At 44.0% G+C, this 22215-nt stretch overlaps 1 protein-coding gene across 30 annotated transcripts in view; it reads left to right on the top strand.

Moving 5' to 3' along the window:
* Positions 1–22215, top strand: part of ABLIM1 (actin binding LIM protein 1) — a 2317257-nt gene that overhangs the window by 2053167 nt on the left and 241875 nt on the right. For 15 of the 30 annotated variants that reach the window (XM_044055908.1, XM_044055914.1, XM_044055911.1 and 12 more), the window contains one exon: positions 11461–11607. The exons of 5 other annotated variants lie outside the window; for them this stretch is intronic. In XM_044055908.1, coding sequence (XP_043911843.1) covers positions 11461–11607 — 147 coding nt within the window. The remainder of the gene's footprint in view (positions 1–11460; positions 11608–22215) is intronic. 10 more of the 30 variants (XM_044055907.1, XM_044055916.1, XM_044055917.1 and 7 more) reach the window with 1 other exon arrangement.

The following is a 22215-nucleotide window of genomic DNA, read 5'->3' on the forward strand; positions in this document are numbered from 1 at the left end:
TCCTGGAACTGTCTACTCTAAACACCTTTTTGGAGAGTCCAAAATTCAAAATGCTGACTCTTCACCAGTTACTTCCTATGCTAGGCAAAGATGCCTGGTTGGCAACAATAGATTTAAAAGAAGCATACCTGCACATCCCTATCAGGGAGTCCTGCAGAAGATACCTATGCTTCAAAGTAGGCTAAATGCACTATCAGTTCTCTGCACTGCCCTTTGGCTTATCTACTGCACCCAGGGTATTCACAAAGTGCCTAGCTCCAGTTATTGCATTTTGCAGGCAAAGAAATATTCAGATATACCCATACCTGGACAATTGTCTAATTCAGGCAGAAAGCCGGGACATACTTTTGAATCATCTGGCCTTTGTACAAAGGGTTCTAACTTGTCTGGGGTACACCATAAATGAAAAGAAATCACACCTGGTACCCTGTCAACAAATTATATTCCTGGGAGCAAGTTTGAATACAACTTCCCAGATGGCTTACCTCACGCCAGAGAAACAAATTCATTTGACAACCTACTTCAAACAAGTGGCCACAAAAATCCTGCTATCTGCAAGACAAATGCTGCAAGCCTTGGGGTTCATGGTCTCCTGCATTCTTCTAATTCCATATGCAAGACTGCATATGAGGAAACTACAGTGATATCTAAAAAGCCTATGGTGTCAACATTCTCAAAACCTAGAAACAATGATTCCTATCATACCTTGTGTACGCCTAGAGTTCCTTTGGTGGACAGTGGCCTGCCACCAAAACAAGGGACTACCTTTCACACCACCCCCTGCCACCCAAACCCTAACAACAGACACATCAGACTATGCATGGGGGGCTCACCTGGCAGGGAAGTGCATTCAGGGCAAATGAAACCCAAGTCAAATGCACCTGCATATCAATCAAAAAGAAATGTTAGCTGTACAGAATGCTCTGACAGCCTTCAAAGACCACATTCTTCCAGGACAACTAATGGTAAAGACTGACAACACCACTGTTATGGAGTACATAAACAAGCAGGGGGTACACATTCTTACCCCCTTTGCAGACTAGCCATGGCATTGTGGAACACAGCCTTGAGCTACCAAGTGCACCTACAAGCTCAGTTCCTGCCAGGAAAATTAAATACACTGGTAGACGGACTAAGCAGAAAACTCATGGACCCACACGAATGGAAACTGGAACCAAGGATTTTCAACATGTTGACAAGCAAATGGGGGAGCCCAGATATAGACCTGTTTGCCTCTCCCCAGAACTACCAATTGGACAAATGTTGCACAAGGACTCCCCACAAACAAGCCTGGAAAGTGGATGCTCTGTCCTTCGGATGGAAAAACCTATCAGTCTATGCCTTCCCCCCTCTGCCTCTGCTCTCCAAAGTACTACTAAAAATCAAACAGGACAAACCAATGATGATTTTGATTGCTCCAGACTGGCCGCACCAACACTGGTACCCCCTCCTGCACAGTGTGTCATGGTTATCTCCATGGCACCTGCCTTAGACTCCTTCCCTGCTTTCTCAGCAGGATAACCAGATTCTGCACCCTCAGCTTATAACACTGAACCTTGCAGCCTGGCTAATTACTTAATCTCTCCTTTACCATCCCTCAACAAACCTGTGGTGGATATCATTTTAGAGGCAAGGAGGCCTAGTACTAGAAAATCTTATGCTGATGGAAAAGATTCTGTGCCTGGATCCAATATCAAGGGATGAGCACAGCAGCGCCCAATTTACCTCAGATTTTACAATACTTAACTGAGATGCTTCACAAGGCCCTGTCTTTTTCCTCCATTAAAATCCACACCTCAGCCATTTCAGCTCATTATAACAGAGATCCTCCCCTCTTCTCTCATTCACTGCTCAAGCACTTCCTCAGAGCCCAAAACATTTGAGACCACCCAGGAGAGCTCCAACCCCAGCCTGGGACCTTAACTTTGTCTTGGAGAAACTCACTCTACCTCCTTTCGAGCCAGCTGCTACTGCAGACTTAAAATTTCTTTCTTGGAAAACAGCTTTCCTTTTAGCAATCACTTCAGCTAGAAGGGTATCTGAATTACAGGCCCTTATGGCAGTGGAGCCTTTCATCATCTTTCATGCGGACAGGGTGTCCCTCAGAACCAATCCATCCTTCATGCCCAAGGTGGTATCTAGTGCGGCTCTTAATCAGTCCATTCATTTGCCAACCTTCTTTCCCAATCCACAGAATAAAGGGGAACGGATACTGCATTCCTTAGATGTGCACAGACAACTTAGATTCTACTCGGACAGGACTAAACCTCAAAGGAAATCTGAACAACTGCTGGTAGCGTTTGCTGCAGGGGCAGAGGGGAAGGCTATTTCAAATCAAACCATTTCTAAATGGATAAGCCATTGCATTCATTTCTGCTATAAGCACCATGGAAAACCTATCCCCCAGGGGATCAGACCTCACTCCACCAGGGATGCATCTACCTCTACAGCCTTTCTCAGAGTCATCCCTACCAGGGACATCCTAAAAGCTGCTACCTGGAGTTCTGTACATACTTTCACCAAGCATTATCATCTGTCAATTTTCTCTAAATCCAGAACTGGCTTTGCCACTGCAGTCTTGCAGGGCCTTATAGCTGGCCCTAATGCTATCTAAATTTTTCCTCCCAACCATAGCTTTGGGAATCTACCCAAATGTAATGACTGCAACAGTGAAGCATGAAGAACATAGTACAGTTGTGTACACTTACCATAAATGTAGATGTTGGAGTGTATTCACTGTTGCAGTCCTGGTTACCCTCCCTCCAGCCCCCTAACTTCTTTTGGCTATACCTCTGCTTTCCTTTGCTATGCTTAAAAGCCTTTTTGGTGTGTTTGCTTTTTTGTTGGAGGTATATCTTTGTACTTTTATATTGAATTGCTTCCCATTACTGGGACACCTGACATCTGGGGCAAGAAAAACTGATGTAATGGTGTTGGCTGCATGTTTTATACCCCTGACGACCTGACGTCATAGAAGAAGGGACAGCAACTGACGCAGGACCCAAGACTTTGTTAATCAGACTGACTGAGGGCTACCTGCAAGCAGATAACCCAAATATAATGACTGCAACAGTGAATACACTCGAACATCTACATTTATGATAAGTGTACACAACTGTACTTTCTGATCCATACCCTTCAGATGTTTAAGATGACCTTGCAGATGAGGGATGCCCAGTGTAGTAACATACAGCACTTGCAGTAATACAGTGCTTGACCGTGCAGATGAGGGTGCCCAGTGTAATAACAGACAGCACTTGCAGTAATACAGTGCTTGACCTTGCAGATGAGGGTGCCCAGTGAAGTAACAGATAGCACTTGCAGTAATACAGTGCTTGACCTTGCAGATGAGGGTTCCCAGTGTAGTAAGGCAACACTTGCAGTAATACAGTCCTTGACCTTGCAGATGAGGATACCCAGTGTAATAACAGACAGCACTTGCAGTAATACAGTGCTTGACCTTACAGATGAGGGTGCCCAGTGTAATAAAAGACAGCACTTCCAATAATACAGTGCTTCAACAAACAGAGGAATCCCACTCTTATAAAGTTTGCAGGCTGGGTTACAATAGCTTGGGATTTGGCTACACAACAGGAACTCCATCTACAGCCTTCCTACATCCCTTAGGCATATAACACCTTAGCATGCCATCTTATTAGGTCTACCCTCCCACTTTCATGAATGGATGCGGGACAGCCAAATCTTCAGCCATCCAGTAGTAAAGAGGGGGACCTTTGGCTTTGATCTACTTGCTTCTCATGAGGAAGTTTTGTTCGAGGTACCTACACAGTTAGGCCTGTCAGATGACTACCTGCTCAATCCATTGGGGCTGGTGTTTGCTTTACATATTACTTTCTTTCCCTCTCTGTTACCATGGTTGCTGAAGGATAAACATTCTGATAGCCCCTTCTAGCAAAAGCAGACATGATTATTCCAGCTGGTACAGTTGGGTATGGAGTAACCCCTTACTTCTGCCAGCTTGCTGCACCATATTAACTTAACAAGGAGGAATCCTAGTATCCCCAAGTGTAACCAACAGAAATTAGCAGCCTGAAAGACAGACGTGTGATCCCACTCGGGACAGTTTTAGCCATGAACCTCTGGCTGACAGCCTCCTCCATGGATCCACACCTAATTGCCCAGTACCTACAAGGGGTCAACAACACCCTGGCAGACCACCTAAGCAGAAACTTACTGGACCCCCACGAATGGCAGCTCCACAGAAAAATCGTTCTGCAAATCACTCAGGTATGCAGAACTCCGGAGGTGGATCTCTTTACTTCGCACCTCAACCACCAGCTGAAAAAATTCTGTACAAGAGAGTATCACCACCTAGCGTGGAAGGTGGATTCCTTGACCTTCCCCCGGAACTCCCTTTTTCTGTATGCTTTCTCTCCTCGGCCTCTTATTCCCAAGGTACTGATCAAAATAAGGGAGGAGAGACCAAAGGCCATCCTCATTGCTCCAGATTGGCCCAGACAGCATTGGTACCCCTTACTGCGCAGCCTGACTTTACAGACCCCCAGACAGACTGTTGCATAGTGCTAATGCCTGCCTGTGGTTCAGATACCTTGCTTTATTTTTCATGCCTTGTGTCACAGTTAATGTCCACCTTTCAGATATTGTAGCTTGCCTGCCCATGAATTCTCCATTTATCTGTACCCCTGTGATAAAGCAGCTGATAAAGAGGGGAAATTCACTTGAGAATCCCAATGTCACCAGTCTCACTTCATTAAAATTTGAATTTATAATATAAAAATTAATTATACCCCTTTATATGCCTGCGGGTACATCATTGCTGGAAGACCTTGTTCTTTGCAACCATTACCTCAACAAAGAGAATTTCAGAGTTACAGGCCATAATTTGTAAAACGTTTTATGCAGTTTTCCACAAGGAATGGGTAGCCGTCAGGGTAAATCCTTGTTTTATATTTAAAATTATGTATGAGGTGACCTTGAATGAGATGATGCAGTCACTGATATTTTGCCCTAAAACTGAAAAAGGGGGTGGGATGACAGTTCTTGCACCTAATGGATGTGCATAGACAAGTTAATACACTGAAAGAATTGTGGAGTTCAGACAGATTAAGCAGTTATTTGTTTACGTGTTAGGGAAACAAAACAGGCCAGTATTCAAAAACTCATTATTGAAATGTCTGGAAAATTGCATTATTTTTGGTAAAGTGACCATGGTAAGACCCTGCAAGGACAGGACAAAGCGCATTCTACCACTGCAGCAGCTGTACCTGCTACATTTTGGGGCTGTATCAGTTCAAAGATGCTGTGAGGCCACCACTTGGACCTCCGTCTACATTTTTACTTGGTATTGCAGACTAGATTTCTGATACTGCCATTCTCGAGGGCATGCATAATTTTGCCATGTGAGTCCCCACTTTGAGCACATGATACTCCAGCACTCTTCAAATGCAGCATTGTTTGTTGTAATGAACACAGTACAACTGCAAGAACATACTCACTGTAAGACTAGATTGTGAATTGGAAGATCAAGTCTGCTGCCCCCTCCAGGCCATGTCATAGCTCATGTAATGGATATAGAAAACAGAGACCTTGAGAAGGGGAAAACGTTCATGTTATCCTTCGCTAGTTTCTGTATGGGGAGGCACATCTTAACCTGGTTAATGTATATATAGTCCTTGCCAGGCAGAGCAGGAAAACTTGAAAATGCTGCAGACAACTCTTCGTTGTTTACTGACCATCTTGCTGAGGTCCTTGGTATTGCGAGTAGAGCAGTCCCACCCAGACGATGTCTAAAGCTTTGGATATCAGACCAGGTAAATGGATATCGACTTTTGTTTAATTCCCAGCTATAGTAAATGATGACTGCCGAACTGTTACTCAAACATCTACTGCTGTTATGACTATTCTAAGACAACTGCACTTCTTAGGGAACTACAACACAGTGCAAGTGAACAGTGGCCACATAAATTATCTTGAACCCTCAACACAGACACACACACACACACACTCATACTCACACACACAAATGCACTCATACTCGCACACATACACACACACACTTGTATGCACACTTGTATATATATACACACACACACACACACACACACACACACACACATACTCGCATATACAAACACACAAACACACACACACATGCATACACAAGCATTCAGCCGCCCACCAACACACACACACACCAACCCATACACTCTCACACACACAGACACACTGACATGCACCCATACACACTCATACAAAAACATGCACACCCTCACTCACACACATGTGCATGTGTGCAGACAAATGCACACTCATATGAGTGCACACACAAACACACATGCATAAACACACACACACACAAAACATGCACACACTCACCCACATGTGCATGAAAAATGTACACTCATATCCGTGCACAAACACACATACACACACACACACACACATGTGCAGACAAATTTCAGACAAATGCACACCCACATGGGCACTCAAACGCACACATGTACATACACGTAGACATGCACAAACACATACATGCATGCACACACACTCTTATGCATACACACTCACTTGCATACTCACATATGCATGTGCAGACACAAAAATGCACACACACAGGCACCCACACCCACAGTCTAACACACCCATGCACACACACACACACACACACACACATAGTATACAGTTTGCAGTGCAGTAACTTAACTTTGGAGTTGCTACATTTAGTTAAGAAATTTGTATTTCAAGTTAGGGGAGTACCACAGGCACAAATTGTGTGCCATTTGAAGCATTTCTATGTGTTAAATCATATTTGTAATTTTTACTTTTTTGCAAAGTAGAATTCTGGGCTTCTTTTTCACCTCTATGGGACTGAGATCTATGCATCCTTTATGTATAGCAGTTGGCTCATTCATTTTGTGGTTATGGGAGCTAGGATTCCTGGGCAGACAAGAGCCCTCTGCCTGGGAATCCCCCACGGGCTTTGTTACTTGTGGAGACAGACAGGTGGCAAGGAGTGTGCCAGCCATGCTGGTCCTGCTAGGCAGCCTGCTCTGTGCCAGCCATTCTGGTCCTGCTAGGCAGCCTGCTCTGTGCCAGCCATGCTGGTCCTGCTAGGCAGCCTGCTCTGTGCCAGCCATGCTGGTCCTGCTAGGCAGCCTGCTCTGTGACAGCCATGCTGGTCCTGCTAGGCAGCCTCTACTCTGTGCCAGCCATGCTGGTCCTGCTAGGCAGCCTCTGCTCTGTGCCAGCCATGCTGGTCCTACTAGCCAGCCTCTGCTTTGTGCCAGCCATGCTGGTCCTGCTAGGCAGCCTGTTCTGTGCAAGCCATGCTGGTCCTGCTAGGCAGCCTGCTCTGTGCCAGCCATGCTGGTACTGCTAGGCAGCCTGCTCTGTGCCAGCCATGCTGGTCCTGCTAGGCAGCCTGCTCTGTGCCAGCCATGCTGGTCCTGCTAGGCAGCCTGCTCTGTGCCAGCCATGCTGGTCCTGCTAGGCAGCCTGCTCTGTGCCAGCCATGCTGGTCCTGCTAGGCAGCCTGCTCTCTTTTACCAGCAAAGCACCCTCTCCCCTTGCAGTGGCACTACTGAGCCCTGCTGTAGCCATCCTCCATGGGTTCCTTTCAGCTCACAGTGTGACTGCACATGGCAGCATGTTCTCAACATAGCCAAGTACCATGGATCTACACGTAGAGTTCCTGCGTTACCTGTGTGGTGACCCACAGCTACCTCCCTCCTTCAAGAATGGATGAGCCACTCACTCCCATCCTCCCTGCCGTGGATCAACACGTAGAGTTCCTGCGTTACCTGTGTTACCTGTGTGGTGACTCCCAGCTACCTCCCTCCTTCAAGAATGGATGAGCCACTCACTCCCATCCTCCCTGCCATGGATTGACATGTAGAGTTCCTGCGTAACCTGTGTTACCTGTGTGGTGACCCACAGCTACCTCCCTCCTTCAAGAATGGATGAGCCACTCACTCCCATCCTCCCTGCCATGGATCGACACATGGAGTTCCTGCGTTACCTGTGTTACCTGTGTGGTGACCCACAGCTACCTCCCTCCTTCAAGAATGGATGAGCCACTCACTCCCATCCTCCCTGCCATGGATCGACACGTAGAGTTCCCGCATTACCTGTGTTACCTTTGTGGTGACCCCCAGCTACCTCCCTCCTTCACAAATGGATGAGCCACTCATTCCCATCCTCCCTGTCATGGATCAGCACGTAGAGTTCCTGCGTTACCTGTGTGGCGACCCACAGCTACCTCCCTCCTTCAAGAATGGATGAGCCACTCACTCCCATCCTCCCTGCCATGGATCGACATGTAGAGTTCCTGCATTACCTGTGTTACCTGTGTGGTGACCCCCAGCTACTTCCCTCCTTCACAAATGGATGAGCCACTCATTCCCATCCTCCCTGTCATGGATCAGCACGTAGAGTTCCTGCGTTACCTGTGTGGTGACTCCCAGCTACCTCCCTCCTTCAAGAATGGATGAGCCACTCACTCCTATCCTCCCTGCCATGGATTGACATGTAGAGTTTTTGCGTTACCTGGGTTACCTGTGTGGTGACCCACAGCTACCGCCCTCCTTCAAGAATGGATGAGCCACTCACTCCTATTCTCCCTGGCAGCTTCTACAGGCCCCTGAACTGCCATTCAAACTCTGCTCACCTGCAAAGTAGTTAGGACTTTATCCTCCTATTTCATGGAGAGTCTTTAGTTTTCAGGTCCTGATCCATTTTCAAAAGAATAGTCCTCACCAGTGATGCTACGATGAGCAACATTCACTGTGCTGATCTACATACTTCAGAACCATCTTCCCTTCGGTTTCATGAAGTAATTTGTCTAGAGTTTGTGCTCATTTTATTTGTTCATTGGTATAATTCAGTTTTTATCTTCCTGCCAGCATAATCAAAGCAACAGAAGTCAAAGTAGCTTAGGATGCATTTTACAAGACTAACAGTGTCACTGATAATAATGAAAGCCATTATATAGATGGCCCCTAAATTAATAGGAGAAATGATTCACAGGAGACTTGAACAGGTTTCTGTTAGTCATGCTCCATATGGACTTAGTGCTGTTTATATCTAGGCAGTATATAATAATGGTTATATCTAGGCAGTATATAATAATGGTTATATCTAGGCAGTATATAATAATGGTAGAAAGGTTATGCAGTCCTGATTAGCTACTGCTTATTTTGCTGTAAAATATGGTGGCCTGTGTAAGAAATTATAGTCATTTTAATGGTGCCTCATTAGGGTATCGCTGTAACTCTAAATGCACATGTAGTATATTCATGAGGGACAGACTATGGTTCATATATGTTTTTTCAATAAGCTTATGGCAAAGGATACCCACAAGAAGCCCAGGAATGTCTTACAGAACAGGTTGAAGATTATTAATCTGCACAATTAAGTAAAATTTTCCCAAATAGCCCAGGTGAAATTTTGCTGTCACACATCTAGTTATCCAGACTGCCACACACGGAAGTATTGTGCCTGATGTAAATGGAGTGACTATTGCAGAGGTGGGGAGAAATATTTGCACATCAACTTAGGGGAGTGTCACAGGAAATAAGAAACACATGAACAAGGAATGTGTATGTAAAGTATTCGAAGTTCGTGTCCTTACTGGTGTTACTGATAGATTTTATGTCCCTGCTACAAGGCTGGTTGGGACATATATATACAGTCTAGCTCTGCAAGGAGGTTTTGGTGGTAATTTAATATAGTTTAAAGATAGATACATATTCTGTACTTTCTATTGCTGCATAGCTGTCTTTAAGGTAAAACTGGTGTTTTAGCTGTGCTTTTGCAACTGGGTGGGGTGGGGGTGGGGGGTCCTTGAGATGCTGGTTCTACCAGTTCTTGTAGCATGATGTCTCTGTTTGACTTGGCCTGTACATTATCATAAAGAAGCTTGTTTTGTGTAGAAAATAAATGTTTCTATCACTTGTCTTAAAAATAATTTACACTCTCATGAGATTTAAGCATTTAAATGTTTATTTTATTTAATGCAAATGAAAAGCTAACCAATGTTCAATTATTTGAATATATGCAATGCTTTATTTTCTCATCTAATAAAAATATTTAATGAGAAAGTCTTGCCATTGTGTTGACATAGATATTCTTCAGAGGTGGTCTATACTTTACCTGGTTAGTCGTGCCATACTTAAACAAACCAAATCACGGGCTTAATAAAATGATTCAGTATTTTCTTGACTTGATATACAGATGTAGTTTAAGATTTTGCAGCCTTTTCAGATATGGTCCCTGACAAAGGAGTTGCTTCTGTTTCTATTTTTTGAATGTTGCCCAATAGCCATGTTTGTTATTCTGTGTGGAACCTTATCGATATTCATGTTTCTCATAGAACATTAAAATAATTTGATGACTTTATGAATTTAGCATTACTGAATAACAGTCATAAAACAAACAAAAAAAAAACAAAGATACTGTATTTCACCAACTCTAGGTGGGTGTTTCATAGAAAAATTGACGATTATTTTATGTGATATCTAATTGTACTTTGTAATTAACGGTGTTAAATAAGATCATTACAGCTAAACAAATACAATGCCCTCCGTCAAGTTAGTTCCAAGATAAGGTTGTCGAAACTAAACTATATTATATAATATTTGGCAAAACTATGGTTAATATAAATGTCGTAATCATGGGCCATCTAATCAGTTTACCATAAGTATTTCCATTGATTTTAATTTCTTTTCAGCTTTTGTTTTAACATCTTTTGTTTATTTTTTTTGTCTTGTTATGTGTTCCCATTCTCCATTGAATGTGTGATTGTTTACCGGTTCCACCAATGTTAACATGTAAGTACTGTTTGAGGTCATGCTTTTATCCTATTAGCTGAACTACTAATCTTTTATGTTTGTTTGGTTATCATTTAATAGTTTTAATTACAAATTTCTCTTACAAGATGAGAAACTGTGATTATTAACTAGGTTTCTTTATGTAATACTTAATTTCATTTGCTTCATGAGAGTGTAGTGTCATATCTTAATTATAAGATATAATAATTATTGCAATACTAATCCTGATGCTTTGCAGAGTTAATTAGTTAAATGTCTCATTCACAGTTATGGGGTATATTGATGTGCTAATGTAAGGATAGTGACCCCATAGTACGACCAGACTAAACAGTATCACCTAAATGATTAAAGTCGATAAGGATAACTTAACATCAGTATGAAATGGTAATTTCGTCCCTATTTGTAGCACTTTGTTTTTATCAGTTTTATTTATATATACAGTATGTGTTACTAACTGTTAGTGATATGATTACATGTGATTACCAATATAGTTATTTATCAAATGACAAAGAGGGATGTTATGTAACTGTAAATATTCTGAAGGATAACCTGCAATGACACACAGTTGCTAAAACACAAACTGTGTGGTAAGAAAGAAAAAGTACATGTTTAATCTCAATTGATAGTTAAGTTGCCATGGTTACTACCCTAGATGCAGCTGCCTTGGCAGAACAGGCCAAGTCTGCAGAGGATATCATCCAGTCCTCCAAGTTCCCAGCAGCCCACGCACCAGACCCTGGCGAGGTACCAAAGATTGAGACAGAATATTGGCCAGGTCCACCCTCTCTTGCTGCCGTAGGTATGGAACAATGACAAAAAATGTGATGTAATGTCTCACTGTGATATCATTTCATCATTATGTAGTAATAAATCTTTATTATTAGAAATGTTTCCCAATTCATATTTTGTTGTATAGAATAAATCAGGTACTTTGAAGTGTGATTTTATTTAAAACATTTAAAGGAATTTAAAACAAGTCATGACTGAAGCATGACTCCAAGCAGTCAGCTTTGTTAAAATCTGTAACTAACATTTACATGAAGAAATATTTCTTCCATTAAAGCAGATACATTTGGATTTTTTGCTTGATGTAATTATAAAGTCGTTACACAGTTATCTTTATAGTGCTAAACCAGTTTACTGGAGTGAATAGATGATATGCAAACAAGGCATTAAACAGTCTATGTTATCATTGAGAGTTTTCCATTTAATGTGAAATGTGTATACATTACCATTTTGTTCAACTTGTCTTTATTGAGTGGATAGTGGATTATTGTATAAGAGCAGATTTCTGTCTGTGAGATTTAGAAAGATTGGATATACGAATGGTATGATAATTGTGTTATTAACTGGTTTCCATGTATGCATATTTAAACATGTTCTGTTTAAAAATGATAACACATTGAACCTTATAGTGATCATCACAGTTGCCTTACAATTCTTGTTTCTCCAGTTTGATTCCAGCTGGTGTTTCTTCTGTTCAGAGTCTAGTTATCCGGTTTCTACATCGGGTTTTGCTATGTGTTCTGATTTCTTCTCACACCACAAAGATATGCCATATGTGAACTGGTGATCCTTCACATTCCCCACATGTGTACCATGTGTGAACTGGTGATAATTCACTTTCCCACATGTGTGTACCATGTGTGAACTGGTGATCCTTCACATTCCCTATGTTTGTTATGTGTGAATTGGTGATCATTCACATTCCCCACATGTGTACCATGTGTGAACTGGTGTAACTTCTCATTCATGATATGTGTCTGCCATATGTGAACTGGTGATCCTCCACATTCTCCACATGTGTACCATGAGAAAACTGGTGATCCTTCACATCCCCCACATGTGTGTGCCATGTGTGAACTTCACATTCCCCATATATGTGCACCATATGTGCACTGGTGATCCTTCACATTCCCCAAGTGTGTGTGCCATGTGTGAACAGGTGATCCTTCACATTCACCATGGGTGTAGCATGTGTGAACTGGTAATTGTTCACATTCCCCACATGTGTACCATGTGTGAACTATTTTTACTTCACATTCCCCACATGTTTGTGTGCCATGTTTGAACTGGTGGTCCTTCACATTCACCACGTGTGTACCATGTGTGAACTGGTGATCCTGCACATTTCCCACATGTGTGTACCATGTGTGAATTGGTGATACTTCCCTTTCCCATATGTGTGAATTGGTGATCATTCACATTCCTCACATGTTTGCCATGTGTGAACTGGTGATCATTCATATTCATGACGTGTGTACCTTATGTGAACTGGTGATCCTTCACATTCCCCACATGTATACCATGTGTGAATTGGTGATCCTTTACATTCCCCATACGTGTGTGCCATGTGTGAACTGGTGGTCCTTCACATTCCCCACATGATTGCCAGGTGTGAACCGGTGAGCCTTTGAATTTCCCACATGCGTACCATATGAATTGGTCATCCTTCACACTCCCAACATGTTTGAGAGTGCAGTGGTGCAGTGGTTAGCTTTGTCATCTCACAGCAACAGGTCCTCCGATTCAATTCTTGGCTGGGGTGCCTTCTGTGCAGAGTGTGCATGTTTTCCCTGTATCCACGTGGGTTTGCTCCATATGCTCCTGTTTCCTGCCACATTCTAAAGACATGCATCTGGATCAATTCTCCCTGGGCCTCCACTGAAAATGGGCTGTGCCCCAGTCGGACTTTCCCAGTAAAAATATATTAAATAAAATAACAGTGTTAGCCATATGTGAACTGATGATTCTTCACATTCCCACCTGTGTACCATGTGTGAACTGGTGATCCTTCACATTCCCACCTGTGTACCATGTGTGAACTGGTGATTCTTCACATTCACACCTGTGTATCATGTGTGAACTGGTGATTCTTCACATTCCCACCTGTGTACCATGTGTGAACTGGTGATCCTTCACATTCCCACCTGTGTACCATGTGTGAACTGGTGATTCTTCACATTCCCACCTGTGTACCATGTGTGAACTGATGATTCTTCACATTCCCACCTGTGTACCATGTGTGAACTGGTGATCCTTCACATTCCCACCTGTGTACCATGTGTGAACTGGTGATCCTTCACATTCCCACCTATGTACGATGTGTGAACTGGTGATCCTTCAAATTCCCACCTGTGTACCATGTGTGAACTGATGATCCTTCACATTCCCACCTGTGTACCATGTGTGAACTGGTGATCCTTCACATTCCCACCTGTGTACCATGTGTGAGCTGGTGATCCTTCACATTCCCACCTGTGTACCATGTGTGAACTGGTGATCCTTCACATTCCCACCTGTGTACCATGTGTGAACTGGCGATCCTTCACATTCCCACCTGTGTACCATGTGTGAACTGGTGATCCTTCACATTCCCACCTGTGTACCATGTGTGAACTGGTGATTCTTCACATTCCCACCTGTGTACCATGTCTGAACTGGTGATCCTTCACATTCCCACCTGTGTACCATGTGTGAACTGGTGGTTCTTCACATTCCCACCTGTGTACCATGTGTGAACTGATGATCCTTCACATTCCCACCTGTGTACCATGTGTTAACTGATGATTCTTCACATTCACCACCTGTGTACCATGTGTGAACTGGTGATCCTTCACATTCACCACCTGTGTACCATGTGTGAACTGATGATTCTTCACACCCCCCACCTGTGTACCATGTGTGAACTGGTGATCCTTCACATTCCCGCCTGCGTACCATGTGTGAACTGGTGATCCTTCACATTCCCACCTGCGTACCATGTGTGAACTGATGATCCTTCACATTCCCACCTGTGTACCGTGTGTGAACTGGTGATCCTTCACATTCCCACCTGTGTACCGTGTGTGAACTGGTGATCCTTCACATTCCCACCTGTGTACCGTGTGTGAACTGGTGATCCTTCACATTCCCACCTGTGTACCATGTGTGAATTGGTGATCCTTCACATTCCCACCTGTGTACCATGTGTGAACTGATGATTCTTCACATTCCCACCTGTGTACCATGTGTGAACTGGTGATTCTTCACATTCCCCACCTGTGTACCAAGTGTGAACTGGTGATCCTTCACATTCCCACCCGTGTACCATGTGTGAACTGGTGATCCTTCACATTCCCACCTGTGTACCATGTGTGAAATGATAATTGTTCACATTCCCACCTGTGTACCATGTGTGAACTGATGATCCTTCACATTCCCACCTGTGTACCATGTGTGAACTGATGATCCTTCACATTCCCACCTGTGTACCATGTGTGAACTGGTGATCCTTCACATTCCCACCTGTGTACCATGTGTGAACTGGTGATCCTTCACATTCCCACCTGTGTACCATGTGTGAATTGGTGATTCTTCACATTCCCCACATGTGTAATATGTGTGAACTGGTGATTCTTCACATTCCCACCTGTGTACCATGTGTGAACTGGTGATTCTTCACATTCCCCACCTGTGTACCATGTGTGAACTGGTGATCCTTCACATTCCCACCTGTGTACCGTGTGTGAACTGGTGATTCTTCACATTCCAACCTGTGTACCGTGTGTGAACTGATGATTCTTCACATTCCCACCTGTGTACCATGTGTGAACTGGTGATCCTTCACATTCCCACCTGTGTACCATGTGTGAACTGGTGATCCTTCACATTCCCACCTGTGTACCATGTGTGAACTGATGATTCTTCACATTCCCACCTGTGTACCATGTGTGAACTGGTGATCCTTCACATTCCCACCTGTGTACCATGTGTGAACTGGTGATCCTTCACATTCCCACCTGTGTACCATGTGTGAACTGGTGATCCTTCACATTCCCACCTGTGTTCCATGTGTGAACTGATGATTCTTCACATTCCCATGTGTACCGAGTGTGAACTGGTGATCCTTCACATTCCCACCTGTGTACCATGTGTGAACTGATGGTCCTTCACATTCCCACCTGTGTACCGTGTGTGAACTGATGGTCCTTCTCATTCCCACCTGTGTACTGTGTGTGAACTGGTGATCCTTCACATTCCCACCTGTGTACCGTGTGTGAACTGGTGATCCTTCACATTCCCACCTGTGTACCGTGTGTGAACTGGTGATCCTTCACATTCCCACCTGTGTACCGTGTGTGAACTGGTGATCCTTCACATTCCCACCTGTGTACCGTGTGTGAACTGGTGATCCTTCACATTCCCACCTGTGTACCATGTGTGAACTGGTGATTCTTCACATTCCCACCTGTGTACCATGTGTGAACTGGTGATCCTTCACATCCCCCACCTGTGTACCATGTGTGAACTGGTGATCCTTCACATTCCCACCTGTGTACCATGTGTGAACTGGTGATCCTTCACATTCCCGCCTGTGTACCATGTGTGAACTGGTGATCCTTCACATTCCCGCCTGCGTACCATGTGTGAACTGGTGATCCTTCACATTCCCGCCTGCGTACCATGTGTGAACTGGTGATCCTTCACATTCCCGCCTGCACCATGTGTGAACTGGTGATCCTTCACATTCCCGCCTGCGTACCATGTGTGAACTGGTGATCCTTCACATTCCCGCCTGCGTACCATGTGTGAACTGGTGATCCTTCACATTCCCGCCTGCGTACCATGTGTGAACTGGTGATCCTTCACATTCCCGCCTGCGTACCATGTGTGAACTGGTGATCCTTCACATTCCCGCCTGCGTACCATGTGTGAACTGGTGATCCTTCACATTCCCGCCTGCATACCATGTGTGAACTGGTGATCCTTCACATTCCCGCCTGCGTACCATGTGTGAACTGGTGATCCTTCACATTCCCGCCTGCGTACCCTGTCTGAACTGGTGATCCTTCACATTCCCGCCTGCGTACCATGTCTGAACTGGTGATCCTTCACATTCCCGCCTGCGTACCATGTGTGAACTGGTGATCCTTCACATTCCCGCCTGCGTACCATGTGTGAACTGGTGATCCTTCAGATTCCCGCCTGTGTACCATGTGTGAACTGGTGATCCTTCACATTTCCCGCTGGTGATCCTTCACATTCCCGCCTGTGTACCATGTGTGAACTGGTGATCCTTCACATTCCCGCCTGTCTACCATGTGTGAACTGGTGATCCTTCACATTCCCGCCTGTGTACCATGTGTCAACTGGTGATCCTTCACATTCCCACCTGTGTACCATGTGTCAACTGGTGATCCTTCACATTCCCACCTGTGTACCATGTGTGAACTGCTGATCCTTCACATTCCCACCTGTGTACCATGTGTGAACTGCTGATCCTTCACATTCCCCACCTGTGTACCATGTGTGAACTGGTGATCCTTCGCATTCCCACCTGTGTACCATGTGTGAACTGCTGATCCTTCGCATTCCCACCTGTGTACCATGTGTGAACTGGTGATCCTTCGCATTCCCACCTGTGTACCATGTGTGAACTGGTGATCCTTCGCATTCCCACCTGTGTACCATGTGTGAACTGCTGATCCTTCGCATTCCCACCTGTGTACCATGTGTGAACTGCTGATCCTTCACATTCCCACCTGTGTACCATGTGTGAACTGCTGATCCTTCGCATTCCCACCTGTGTACCATGTGTGAACTGCTGATCCTTCGCATTCCCACCTGTGTACCATGTGTGAACTGCTGATCCTTCGCATTCCCACCTGTGTACCATGTGTGAACTGCTGATCCTTCGCATTCCCCACCTGTGTACCATGTGTGAACTGGTGATCCTTCGCATTCCCCACCTGTGTACCATATGTGAACTGGTGATCCTTCGCATTCCCACCTGTGTACCATGTGTGAACTGGTGATCCTTTGCATTCCCACCTGTGTACCATGTGTGAACTGGTGATCCTTCAGAATTCTTACATGCTTACCATACATGAACAGGTGATCATTCACATTCCCCACGTTTTCCATATGTGAACTGGTAATGCTTCACATTCCCCACATGTGTGTACCATGTGTGAACTGGTGATCCTTCACATTCCCCACATGTGTGCCGTGTGTGAACTGGTGTAACATCACATTCCCCACATGTGTGTGCCATATGTAAATTAGTATTCCTTCACATTCCCCACATGTGTGCTTTGAGTGAACTGGTGATCCTTCATATTCCCTATGTGTGTACCATATGTGAACTGGTGATCCTTCAGATTCCCCATATATGTGTACCATATGTCAACTGGTGATCTTTCACATTGCTCACATGTGTGTATATGTGAACTAGTGATCTTTCACATTCTCCAGATCTGTACCACATCTGAACTTCACATTCCCATGTGTGTACCATGTGTGAACTGGTGATTTTTCACATTCCCCACATGTGAACCATGTGTGAACTGGTGATTCTTCACATTCCCCATATGCATGTACTGTGTGTGAACTGGTGATCCTTCATATTCCCCACATGTTTGCCATGTGTTAACTGGTGATGCTTCACATTCCCCACATGTTGGGGGGGGGGGCAGTGGTGCAGCAGTTATCATTGTCTTCTGACAGCAACAGGTTTTCCGGTTCGATCCTCAGCTGGAGTGCCTTCTGTGCAGAGTCTGCATGTCCACCCTGTGTTCACGTGGGTTTCCTCCAGGTGCTCCTGTTTCCTGCCACATTGTAAAGACATGGCTCTGGAGCATTTCTTCCCGGGCCTCCACTGAAAATGGGCTCTGTCCCAATCGGACTTTCCTGGTAAATAAATATTAAATAAAATAAAATAAAATGTTTGCCATATGTGAACTGATGATCCTTCACATTCCCATGTGTACCATATGTGAACTGATGATCCCCCACATGCATGTACCATGTGTGAATTGGTGATCCTTCACATTCCCCACATGTGTGTACCATGTGTGAACTGGTAATTGTTCACACTTCCCACATGTGTAAGATGAGTGAACTGGTGATCCTTCACATTCCCCATGTGTGTGCCATGTGTGAACTGTTGATCCTTCACAATCCCCACATATGTGTGCCATGTGTGAACTAGTGATACTTCACATCCCCCACATGTTTTCCATATGTGAACTGGTGATCCTTCACATTCCCACGTGTGTACCATGTGTGAACTGGCGAGCCTTCAAATTTCCCATGTGCGTGTGTGCCATATGTGAAGTGGTGATCCTTCACATTTTCCACATGTGTGAACTGGTGATCCTTCACATTCCCCACATATGTGTGGTACATGTGAACTAGTGATCCTTCATATTCTCCACATGTGTACACCATGTGTGAATTGGTGATCCTTCACATTCCCCACGTGTGTACCATGTGTGAACTGGTGATCCTTCACATTTCCCACGTGTGTGTGTGCCATATGTGAACTGGTGATCCTTCACATATTCCATATGTGTGTGCCATGTGTGAACTGGTGATCATTTACATTCCCCACGTGTGTGGCATGTGTGAACTAGTGATCCTTCATATTCTCCACATGTGTACACCATGCATGAATTGGTGATCCTTCACATTCCCTTCAGGTGTGTACTGTGTGTGAAATGGTGACCCTTCACATTTCACACTTGTGTGAACTGGTAATTGCATACATTCCCCAAGTGTGTGCCATGTGAGAACTGGTGACCCTGCACACACCCGACATGTGTGTGTACCATGTGTGAAATGTTAATTATTCACATTCCCCACATGTCTGTGCCGTGTTTGACCTGGTGATACTACACATTCCCCAAACTAAAACCTCTGCAAGGACGGCAGGTGCACAGGCTCAAAAGGCAAAATCAAAAAACAAAACAGCCAGCACTCAACTGGAGCAAATATCTAGTTTTAATGTACAAAAACAGACTGGTTTCGGCCCACAGTCCTTTTTCAATGTGGAAATTGAAAAAGGCCTGTGGGCTGAAACCGGTCTGTTTTTGTACATTAAAACTAGATATTTGCTCCAGTTGAGTTCTGGCTATTTTGTTTTTTGATCCTTCACATTCCCCACATGTGTATCATGTGCCATATGTGAACTGGTGATCATTCACATTCCCCGTGTGTGTGTGTGTGTGTGTGTGTGTGTGTGTGTGTGCCATGTGTTAACTGGTGATCTTTCACATTCCCCATGTGTACCATGTGTGAACTGGTGATCCTTCACATTCCCCACATGTGTGCCGTGTGAGTGTGTGTTCATCCCATGGTGGATGTTGCCCTGTGCAGAATTAAGTGAGAATGGATGAATGAGGGAATAATTCCACTTTAATGTTGTTGTTGCACTTAACTGAAAGCTTATTTTGTTTTATGAATTCCTTATATTTTAATTTTAGTGTGTACACATTCACATTGTCTGTGTTTCACTATTTGTCCAGCCATATAATATGTAAATCATGCAGCTCAAAGAGTAATTCATAGTTTTAATCATAACTGTATTCATAATCAGTGCAGTTATTTCACATACCATTTATATTCTGCTTAGGTGTTAGGTTGTGAAATTTCTCATATATGCTAGATAATGTATAGCCTCCTATTTGTTGCAATTATTTATTTCATTTTTTAACTAGATGGGTGGGCTAGCCTCTAAAGGCCATTAACAGCCATGTTCTTTAGGCAACATAAAAGTTGAAAAAAACACATTACCAGTACCACACTGAGCAGCAGAATTACACAGTGCAATGGTAGCACCTCTGCTGTGTCATGTGTTCTTTGCTTGTGACACCTTCAAACCCACTGCAAATGTCAAGTCAAAGAAAATGTTATTGTCATTCAGAACTACACTGCGGTGTAGCTGAACAAAATTACAATGCTTTGTTCTCAATGCAGGAAACAGCTGCACATATAGACAGGAAAATTTAATAAAATATCACAGTCGAATTTTAATAAGTAGTGATTTGTAAGTAAAGTAGGACAGCAGTGACCCTCACCCATCCCAGAACAGCAGATAAGGAAGAGAAGAAACAATATGAAGGTAATATTGTCAAAGTAAAATTGAAACAATAGCAGCATATCTATGATTAGACTGAATTATTGCACAGTTTGTATATTGCACTTTACAGTCCTTCAGTGTGTAGGTGAGCTACCTTAGTATTGCACTTAGTTACTGCACATCCATAAAATAAGCCCCTTGAGAGGCTAGTTATGTAATAGACGTCATGGTTCATTTTTCGCAAGAGTTCAACAGTCTAATGGAGAGCAGAAAGAAACTGTTTTTTAGTCTGGTGGTCTTACAATGCCTGAGGATAGGTGAGTGTACAGACCATTGACAGGATGTGTTGGATCACTGGAAATCTTTTTGGCCCTGTCTGTGCACCAGCATTTGTGTAGATCTTCCAGAGGAGTAAGGGAGGTACCAATGATTCTTTCTGCTAACCTTACAACTCTCTTGAGAGCCTTCCAATCCTGATTATTACAGCTCCCATACCAGACTGCAGTGCTGTTGGTCAGGACACTTTCAATGGTGCCCCTATAAAAGGTCTGAAGTACGGAGCTTGGTAATTTTGCCTTCCTAAGTTTCCTTAGAAAGTGCAAGCATTGCGGAGCTTTTTGACTGTGCTGGATACATTGGACTGACCAGGATAAGTTCTCCATGAGATGAACACCCAAGAACTTTGTACTTTTGACCCCTTCCACTGTCATCCCTTTCATCACTAGAGGTTTGTGTGGTACTTGAGATCTTCTGAAATCAACAATCAACTCCTTTGTCTTGCTGACATTCAGTGCTAGATTGTTGCTGTCACACCAGACCAGCAGTTGATCAATCTCGTTACTGTAGGCCTCCTCCTCTACGTCTTTGACCAGGCCTGTAACAGTGGTGTCATCCATGAATTTGATGATCTTATTCGTCTCATGTATGGCCGTGCAGTCATTTGTCAGGAGAGTGAAAAGGAGAGGGCTTAAGACACACCCCAGTGGTACTCCTGTGTTCAGGATGATACTTCCGGAGCTGCTGTCTCCCACATGTACCTTCTGAGGCCTTTTAGTAAGGAAGCTCAGAATTCAGTTGCATAAATGAGAGTCTATGCCCATTTGAAGTAGCTTTGATATCAAATTCTGAGGAATGACAGTGTTGAAGGCAGAACTGAAATCGATGGATAGCAGTCTTGCATAGCAGTTTTTGCCTTTCTAAGTGGGTCATTGTTTCATGGAGAGCTAGTGAGATGACATCCCCTTTACTGCGGTTTGTCCTGTATGTGAATTTCTGTACACCCAGTGTCACAGGTAAGATTGAGGCTATATGATCTTTGACCAGCCTCTCCAGTCACTTCATTACCATCGAGGTTAAAGCAACTGGTTGTCATTCAGAGTTGTTGGCTGTGGTTTCCTGGGTAGAGGAATGATAGTCATCAAGGTTAAACAACTGGTCATTTGGTCATTCAGAGTTGTTGGCTGTGGTTTCTTGGGTAGAGGAATGATGGTCATCGAGGTTAAACAACTGTTCAGTGGTCATTCAGAGTTGTTGGCTGTGGTTTCTTGGGTAGAGGAATGATGGTCA

Source organism: Protopterus annectens, chromosome 14.part0, assembly GCF_019279795.1.
Source record: "Protopterus annectens isolate FY-2018-M chromosome 14.part0, PAN1.0, whole genome shotgun sequence".
NCBI lineage: Eukaryota > Metazoa > Chordata > Ceratodontiformes > Protopteridae > Protopterus > Protopterus annectens.